Raw genomic sequence first — 9,539 nt, forward strand, 5'->3', positions numbered from 1 at the left:
AAAATTCTTTAAACTATTTAGAACAAGATCTATACTCTGAATCTTGATTATAAAATTTCTATCATCACTTTTTAGAGGATATTTATTTTCAGCCGTTCATTTGTACACCCACTTGATGGACAAGAGAACAATGTCGGAAAAGCATGAAATTTGATTTCTAGATACTTCAAGTGGTATAGATCATTTTCAGCGGTGCCGATCATCGATTTGGAGCCTCCATCATCGAAAACAAATGGGTGGTAACGAAACCCGTTTGCTACCGATAGTATTCCAGCTTAACTATATATAAAATACTATTAATAATATGAGAACAGTGTTTGCTATCAATTTTTGACCATTGGATATCTAGGATTTAGTAAGGATTGGTAAAACAGTAATAATTCAATGATGAAAAAATTAATAGTAATTACTAGTTATACTATACTAGGTGAACCCTTTCCCCCTCCCCCTCTCTCTCTCTCTCTCTCTCTCTCTCTACATGGGCCGTCATGCCTGTAGCAATCCAGATCAGGGGCAGGGCCAAGTTGCCAGTCAGGAAAAGCCAGATCAAGAGATTCAAGACTGCCAAGCCTACGCTAGACTCTTAGCACCCGTTTGGTTCCGGGTTAAGGGGTGGAATAACCCCTTAACCCCGAAGTTATTCCCAAACACCTAGTTTAGGGGGTGGGGTTAGCTAACCCCATCTCAAATGGGCTATCCCGGAATAGCCCATTTGGGGTGGGGTTAGGGGTTAACTAACCCTACCCCACCCCACTACTCCAACCAAACAAAACACTATTTTACCCACTATCCTTGTATCCTACCTACTCCAACCAAACACTATTTTACTTATATCTAGAGTAAACACAATTCTCAACCAAACACAAAATTACTCTAACCTCACCTTAACCATGAACTTAACTCTATCCCTGGAATAACAAGTTTTTACTTAACCCCGAACCAAACGGTGGCTTAGGCTTCGTTTGGTTCGAATATAAGTAAAAATTATTTATTTCAGAGATAGGTATAAATTCAGATATAAGTTTAGAATTGACCAATTTTGCATTTAGATGAAAATTGAATTGTTTCCGAGACTAAGAAAAATAGCATTTGGATAGATAAAATGTAATAAAAAGAATAGTAAGTAGTTATAAATAGAAAATAATAATATTGCCCCTTATATTATATTTAAATTTAAATTTTTAAATTTTATATTTAAATTTTTAAATTTAAATTATATATTTTTTAAATTTTAAAATTTTAAAATTTAAATTTAAATTTTTAAATTTTATATTTAAATTTTTAAATTTAAATTATATATTTTTTAAATTTTAAAATTTTAAAATTTAAATTTAAATTTTTAAATCTCAAATTTGAAAATTCAAAAATTTTAAATTTTAAAATTTATATTTAAGATTAAATCTAAATTTAAAAATATAAAATATAAAATTTTAAATTTAAAAAATTAAACTATCAATTTAAAATTTAAAATTATAAAATTTTAATTTTAAATCATAAATTATAAATTTTTAAATTTTAAAATTTAAATTTAAATATTTAAATTTGAATTTTTAAAAAATTAAATAGAGGTGATAAAAGCTGTTCCCACCCCTATTCCTATAGGAGGGGTGGGATAGCTATCCCAACCCTTTTTTCTGTGTTTGTGTTTGGGGATAGGAGGAATAATTCCTTATCTCCCCTCCTATCCCCCAACCAAACGGTATCCTAACATTTAGGGCAAAAACCTTGGAGAAGTTGTTGACTGAGTTGTTGACTGAGAATGGTCCCACTGCTTCAGCCGGTCAAAACTTTGAAGTTGCTGAATCCAATTGATGTTTTGAATTCAATTGATGTATTAAAGCAAGTGACCGACAGGATAAGTTTTATGGCAGATGACCGACAGGATCACTTTCGTACTGCCCCCGCAACACCGAAAGCGTCCCCCATCAACATATTTGGTTTCAAGCGAGTCCAGTCAGTGAAAACATGTCACCGCTCCCGCATACACACATTGGATTTCTCGCACCATACCCGTATTTGACTCGTGCTTAACAGCAGGCTATTGATCTATTGTTTCTTGCTCCTGAAAGATGAAGATACATTCTCACTACCAAATCTTATCACTTAATCTATGCCTACAGAGTTTGATCAACCAACGGATTGGATTGGTTTACAAGCCACTCACCAACACACAATACAACCATGATACGGCAGGTCCATCGATTCAGCATCAGCTATTTCCCATCCTGAACAGGATAAGCAAATTTGGAATTTTGACCTATACTACAAGTGTTATTGTTTGCATTCAACCTGAAACCAAGCCTACCAGATACATTACAATCCGAGTTTGTCCCGATTCGAAAAACAGCAGACAATGAAATAAAAGCAGACGTATACGTGCAAATTTCTGAAATACAGAGACAAAAATGACAGCATACAACTTTCAAAAACAGAAAACCAAAAACTACAACAAAAATTTCCAGTTGAAGTTTGTGCGCGCTGAGAGTGTGGTAGAGTGCGGTCACCCAAGAATTTGTCTATGCATTCTTGGGACGCCTCATACTTTCCCAGCTAGAGACAATGAGGTTCAGTATGTAGTACAGAACAGTGCGGATGCAGGTCAGGACAAAATTCCAACAAGAAGAGGGCCAATACCATGGATAGAGCAATCGAAAAAATAGGCTTATCACGTGCCGCGGATAACGACCAACCTGCATATATTCATGTATTTGGCATTACAAATCGTGCCAAATGAAGATGAGTGCATAAGCCGTGTAAAAAGAATTTCACAAAAGATCAAATGCCTGGTTAGAAAATCAGAAGTATTCTCGATAAACTATAAGAGGTGATTTACCATATAATTTTATCCTTAGAAATTAGAATAGTATATTCTTTTGACTTCCTTCTAGGAATCTTCTCATGCTCCTTGGACAAATAGTCCATGACTAAACAAACAAGAAAGATGTGCAATCTGCAATAGTTCAATGGCTGACGCACGTCTCATTGTAGTAGAAAAGATGCGATAATCATTCTGGCCTCCAATGACCTATTAGCTCCTGGTTATCAAGATGAAAAGATCTTCTCTTTTCCTAACCAACATTTCACAAAAGAACTTGGATTTTAAAATTCAAAAAAAAAAAAAAAATACAAGACAGGTCTGAAGTTTGGCCCTCACGCAAATTGCCATCGAAAGTATAAAAGGTTAAAATTTACCATGTATACAATTAATTTGTTTCAATCAGCTACCTAACTAGTAGTGAAGTTCTCTAAATACCATTAAAATGTGGCTATCATATGATAGTGAAATATCCCAGTGATCACCACCAAAATTCAAGCCGCAACACTATTGCAAAACATTGAAAAAATCAGCACACATGACACGTTCACGCTGACACGTTCACGCTGATGAAAATTAGAAAACTATACAGAAAATTCAAAAATGGTGGTTGTTATTCATGAGGTAATTTTCAACTTTTTGAAGTTCAGATTGACATTTGCAACTGCACATAAGATTAGCTTTTGCCCGGTAAAATATCATAATGAGTATGTGTTGAAACTTGAGAGGAAGCGTTTTTAAACAAGGATGTGATAACCTCAAAGGCATATATCAAGAGAAATGCACATTGCTAAGTATTATTAAAGCACCTGGCTACTTCAAAGATAAATAAACTCACAGGGAAAAGCAAATCCAATGTGTTCCACGCTGCATGTCGCACAGCTCTTGTTGGATAAGTGGGACCACCAGGAGACGTGAAGCTGTAAAGGCATGCCTTCAATCTTGTGTTTGTAGTCATCCTCAGTTCCAATCCTGTTACAGGCAGTTGTACACAACATTTACTACAGTAAATATGCCTCGAAGGTTGCATTATTGGACAGCACAACGCATTGATCTAGAGCTCTGTTTGGCCAGGCTGAAGTAAAAGTACTTCTTGAGTAGAGCTAACTTGATAAGGCACGAGAAATGGAACTAGAATTTAATTTTTGGAGGGGCCGAACAAAAATTTATGATAATAATTATATATTTAAAATCAGTAATTAGCAGTTAGTAAATTATTTTTTAAAACAAATTGATTTAAGTACTTTAAAAGACAGTTTTTTTTTTAGGGACAAAAGAAATTCACATTTTAGATCTGGCTCTACCCAAACATTTTTTGGTTCACCCAGGATTTTGGGTAGGGAGTGGGAGGGAAGTGGTCATAAGACTCATAACCCCTGCCCCTCCCTCTGTTCCAGAAAGGCACCAACAGCTCTTTTGCAGCATCTTTCGAGTAGCTTCTTGCTGCATCAGAAGCAGAATCTTAAGATTTATAATTTGCAAGCACTTAGAAGTGCATTCAAAACTTGTTCTGAATAGTCAGACCTTGAAGAACGCTCATGCGAGAGAGGTAATGTAGAAGTACCGGCTCAACTTTTAACTTCTGAAGCTGAAGAAGAAATATATATAAGACGATAAACATCATATTTAAGACAAAAACGATCAAAGCTCAGTTCTGCCATTGTTACCACTGCAATTACTAGAGAAGTTACCTGATCAGTGAGCTCAATAACAAAGAAATCAGCTGGACCGCCCACCAAGAAAGAATTTGGGAAAGTAGGAAATTCCTTTAAAAATCTTTCAAGCAAGTAATCTACATGTCACATAAATTGTATTAACAAAAAGAAGAGAGAGCAAAACAAGTACCCTCTTTTCATAAGAAATCAAAGTTTTGCGAATAATTCACCACAAACAGCCTGTTTTTCTTTCCCTCCTTTTACAAGTTCAACCTACTTTTTCATATTTAGAACCATCTCTGATGCATCAATCTTTCAAATATATGCATTGTGGTTCTGTACTAGAGGGGCAGTTTGATCATACAAGTTCCAAAAGTAGGCTAAATTTGCAGAAAGGTAAAATGTATAATTGCACTGTAGCGTAGAAATCAGTTGTTTTTTGGTACTTTTGCAAAAAGATGAAAACTAACAGAGAAAGAGATGGGTGCACACCTAGATCATAGAATAGAATAAATCTGGAGAGAAGAAGAAAGAGGTCTCGACAGGCCTAAAGGAAAAAGAAAAAAAACAAAAAAGATAGATTGATAAATAAACAACGTATGTGTGCATAGTTACAAAGCAAATCAGGAAAGTACTGAAAGGTTTTTGTATCTTCATAGTTTTATCCATATATTAGAAACATTAATGTATAAAGCACCTAAAGATGAAGAAATATAACCTGCAATGAAATCCTATCACGGCGATCTGGGACCAGCGCAACCTCCTCAAGAAGATACTGCGCCAAAGAAAGTTTCATTGAATGGCTTAACATCTACGATATATGAATTAAAAAAATATCAAAGTTGATGCAATAATAGTTAAATGATGTCTCACATGGAACAAAGATAGAAAGCGCCTTGTATTTGTTTGTATGTCAATCCTGCCAGTACAGGCTTACTAATCAGCTTTTTAGACAATTTACATGAAAAAATAACTAGGAATAAGGTAGATATATGAAGATATAAGCAGAGTTTAGCTAATCAATTTGTTTCATATAAAGTATGCTGGTTTACATATTTATTTACCAGAAGAACAAAACATAATACAAAAGAATCGGATAAATAATAGTTACTAGCATGTACCAGAAAACATTTGTGGCACCTTGAACAAGTGCGGATCCATAACGTAACAATGCTTCGGTTTCCTCAAGAGGAACTTCAAACAACTACATAAAAGGAAAGTATCAGCAAAGATTTTCCTCACTATCACAAGGCATGGAGAAAGATCGAGGGTAGGCTTTAAAACATACTATCACATTACAAAAAAGTCTGATCTAATGGCTTCATTTATTACTCTTTGGTAACAAATGCTAAATGAAGGTACGGATGGCTGACAAAAGCTGGCATTGCACTGAAGCTTCATAGTAACAGATAGCCTATATATGGCACCGGTTAGCAACTTTACGCTACATAACTGGATCAGGTATATTTTACTAGTGATCCATTCTTAGAAACTAAATGTTAGTAGAATGTATTGGCACATAGTGCCAATAGTCATTCATCTGATAACTTCTTGTGCCTCGCACAAATCTACATTGTTATAGCAAAGATACATCTTCCCAATCCCTCCTTGTTTGTCCTAACATCGAGCATATAATTTTTAATAATTAATATGTTATTCACCTAACCCAGTTCTAACATGCCAAATTACAACAATTTGCAACCTACAGAAAGGCTAATAACTAGGTAAATTGATAAATCATTATAACATTAATACTACCTTCCGTACTTTGTTGAAGAAAATTGCCGAATACCAGAAGCACAATGCTCTATCTTACTGAAACCCACTGAACTGACATTCTATTCGAGATCAGAGCATCTGTAAGACACAAGCTGTTCTCTTTGATTCTATGACTTAACACCACCTAAAATACTTTACAGCTAGACATGAAGACACATCTGTCCTTCCGTAGGCCCCTTCTTTCACTCTGATTGTACCATAAATCGAAAATGATGGGGGCACACGAAAAAAAAAAAAAGAGGCATTTCTACACTTCCCTTCACAAAAACCACGCATGAGATTTTTATCTTGCATGTTACTCTAGCGATAAAGAACTCACACTCCCATTTTATTTGATTACCGTCCTTCTTAATGTATGAGATCCAACCACTTGATTTCTCAAAAGCATTATTCATCCTTAACTTTTTGATAAATCCTTCATAGATGATTGTAAGTTACTTTTCAAATTTTTTGACCTTGTTACCAAGTTGTAGTAAGCTAAGAGCTTAAAAAATAAGAACAAAGTTAACATGCATTCTTTCTCACATCCCCTGGTCGAACTGTATTCAACTTTTTTACTCTATCCCCTTAGTATCCCCACAAAATTGTGTCCAATCATCCTAAACCATATATTTGGACTACATCTCAGCTAGATCTCAATTATCTATGTTAAAAAATGTGAAACAACCTTTTAAACTCTAAAATCTTAAGCTACTAAAGAACAATATTTTTAATATTTTTAATATTTTTAATATTTAACACTGCCCCTTACGTCTAGGCTCGAAATATTTTAATAGGTCTAAGACATGGAATAATATATTGGGAGGAAATTAAATTACGCGAGGAGAATGGCAAGATTTGAACTAGGAGCATCCCACTCTAATTCCACGTCAAAGAATGTGAAACGACCGTTTTATAGCTTCAGCTACTAGAGAACTGTTATAGCTTCAGCTACTAGAAAACGGTGTTTTTAATATTATATATATTCAACAACCTAGAAAGGCTTTGATCTCTCGCATAAAAAGGCGAGAAATTTGCCTTATCAATCTTCCAGGACCCAAGTACCTCACCTTCTGACCTGAACAATACATGTCAAGGATCAGTTCTTTACAGAAGTTGAAACAAATATGTAGACCAAAAGACAATTCATTAATAGTAATTAACAAAGTTAAAGTTGCAATTTTTTAGGTGTCCGTATCCATTCATGCCTAAGAACCACTTTGATAGAGAGTGAACATCTATCTCCAATATGACATGTCGAAACACAAGGGATTTCAATGCAGACAAAAGACAAGACAAGACAAGGACAAATAGAAACAACGAGTTACAGAGGGAATAACTTATAAAGTAGTTCAATAGAAAGTATTCGATCAGCAGATACATTGCCTTAGTAACAACAGATATATAAAAGTAATTATATTTACAAGATTTATTCAACTTCAAGACATACCCATTTATGGAAAAGGAGGGTAAATATATGTGACACAAAGGACTGGCTCCAAAGTTGGACAATCAAATCCAAAATGCGCTTCCCATCTTCCGGTACGCTAACATAATGATCAGCAAGAACCTCATAAAAACATAGACAGCTTTCTATTCTGTCCTCTATTAAACCAGCACCACGTTCATCCCTGTTAAGAATTATGTCTGTTTCCATTTATTAGTTAAGAAATTAACAAAAGTAAGTTCCATCTCATATGCAATGAAAGGAAGATAAGAGGCTACACCCATAAAAGAAACCTACCAAAACTCTGCTTTTCTCTTCTTAATGTTCTGAGATTCTATTAAAAGAAGTTAGAAATATAGAGTGAAGCGGAGGTACATGCATAAAATAAGCTTTGTCCAAGAATATAGATTTGAACTTCAGTTTGGAACAGGATACATACAAATATGTGTATGGATTAAAGATGTGATGATCTCATTGATAAAGTAGAATATGGGTGCATACATACATATTCGAAGGATATCTGTCAAATTCACAAATTTGAATTGATAAAGAGTGAAGACAAGTTACACATTTCTACAAGTTGACTTGCAAATAAAAAGTATTGATGTGGCAAGTCAACATATTAATCGACTCAAAAACTCAGCGACACTTTTAAGTTTCCTAAAATGTTGGCATCAAAGGAGTTTGATTGGGGATCGAAGATATAGGAAAGAGCACATGCAATGATCTGGTATTCCAGTACTAGCATGCAAGGATGAAACTCACTAGTTGAAGCCAAGGCATTTAAAGTGCATGAATATAATCACTTAGATCTAATGCAGCAAATAGTCCATACATATATCATCTATGAAAACCTAAATCGGGCAAAGCAACTTTACCTCGAGCTCGATCATCCACCTCTAGAGCTATATCCGCAAACAACTGCTGCAACAGCTCAATCCGCTGCGAGGAAGAGCTCAATGCCTGCAATCACAAGGAAAGCAACCACTCCAACCTCAACACCCATTCGATTTGATCCTCACGCTACCTAATCATTAAAACCCTAACAATCCAATCGAATCAGAGGATCAAGCCCTAACCTTCTGGAGCTTCCGCTCGATCTCCTGCGTGAGGGCCTTGAGGTAATCCGACCTCCGATTCGCCGAAGCTTGGCGCATCCTCCCAACCGCAAAAGCATTTGAGAGGGATCACCGAAACCCTAACCCTAACCCTCACCTCACCGCCACCTCCACCGCCACCTCCGGCGCCGCCGCGGGGCTCGATTCTCCGGCGAGCTCTCGGAGATTTCGTTAGATAAACAGAGGGAATGGCGGGGATCGGAAACCCTAATCTCGGGATCGCGGGTCGTAGACGCCAAGGAAATCGTCGAAGGTGCTCGAAGCTTCTCCGACCGCGTCGTGAGAGGGATTGGGGCGCGTCCCCGTTACGGTACTTTATAGCGGCGGAGGGAACGAGTACGTGGCACCTCTCATCCCGGATTAGAGCGGGGATATGGAAATGGCCCGGGGATTAGACGGAATTACGTTATTGCCACTGCGGTTACTGTGGTAGTATAGACTATAGGGTTTGGGGGGTTGAGCTGGAAATAGTGGGTGTGTGTGGAGAGCATTTGTGTAAATAGCACGTGGACGTGGCGTTTAGTGGGGCCAGGTGGGATGTTTTCAAAGATAATAACGTGGCCGTTAGGTGACACGTTTGCGTCAGAAGATATGATTCGAATTGTCAATTGCATCCTCCCATTTAATATGCAGTGCAGCATGAACTCCAACCGCATACGCAGTAATTTTTATTTTCTTATTTTTTTAAGATAGTCTTAAAATACCGTATTAAACGAAATATTTTGCTTAATTCATGATTATACATT

General features: G+C 36.2%; 1 protein-coding gene across 7 annotated transcripts; it reads right to left on the bottom strand.

The window, feature by feature from the left end:
* On the bottom strand, nt 2,236-9,097 carry LOC109720498. Of its 7 annotated transcripts, XM_020247656.1 has the most exons (13): nt 8,755-9,097; nt 8,554-8,638; nt 7,679-7,875; nt 5,592-5,674; nt 5,344-5,389; nt 5,189-5,245; nt 4,963-5,017; nt 4,507-4,607; nt 4,340-4,403; nt 4,120-4,258; nt 3,654-3,787; nt 2,834-3,068; nt 2,548-2,690 (listed from the first exon to the last, which is right to left on the bottom strand). In XM_020247656.1, coding segments are annotated over exons 1-12 (1,041 nt in total). In that variant the 5' UTR covers nt 8,833-9,097; the 3' UTR covers nt 2,548-2,690; nt 2,834-3,066. The 7 variants fall into 7 exon arrangements, with proteins under 7 accessions (XP_020103242.1, XP_020103243.1, XP_020103245.1 ...); XM_020247653.1 differs by lacking the exon at nt 2,834-3,068 and having other exon boundaries at nt 2,236-2,690; nt 8,755-9,092; XM_020247658.1 differs by lacking the exon at nt 4,120-4,258 and having other exon boundaries at nt 8,755-9,092.

The sequence above is a fragment of the Ananas comosus genome, linkage group 14 (genome assembly GCF_001540865.1).
Source record: "Ananas comosus cultivar F153 linkage group 14, ASM154086v1, whole genome shotgun sequence".
Classification (NCBI taxonomy): Eukaryota; Viridiplantae; Streptophyta; class Magnoliopsida; order Poales; family Bromeliaceae; genus Ananas; species Ananas comosus.

Excerpts from the sequence above, each read along its gene's own strand:
- LOC109720498 (XM_020247653.1), bottom strand. The coding sequence starts at position 8,832 with ATGCGCCAAGCTTCGGCGAATCGGAGGTCGGATTACCTCAAGGCCCTC. Across the intron at positions 5,675-7,678 it reads CCCTCCTTTTCCATAAATGG|TTGTTTGAAGTTCCTCTTGA; the intron begins GTATGTCTTGAA and ends CCTTTTATGTAG. Across the intron at positions 4,404-4,506 it reads TTATTGAGCTCACTGATCAG|CTTCAGAAGTTAAAAGTTGA; the intron begins GTAACTTCTCTA and ends TTTCTTCTTCAG.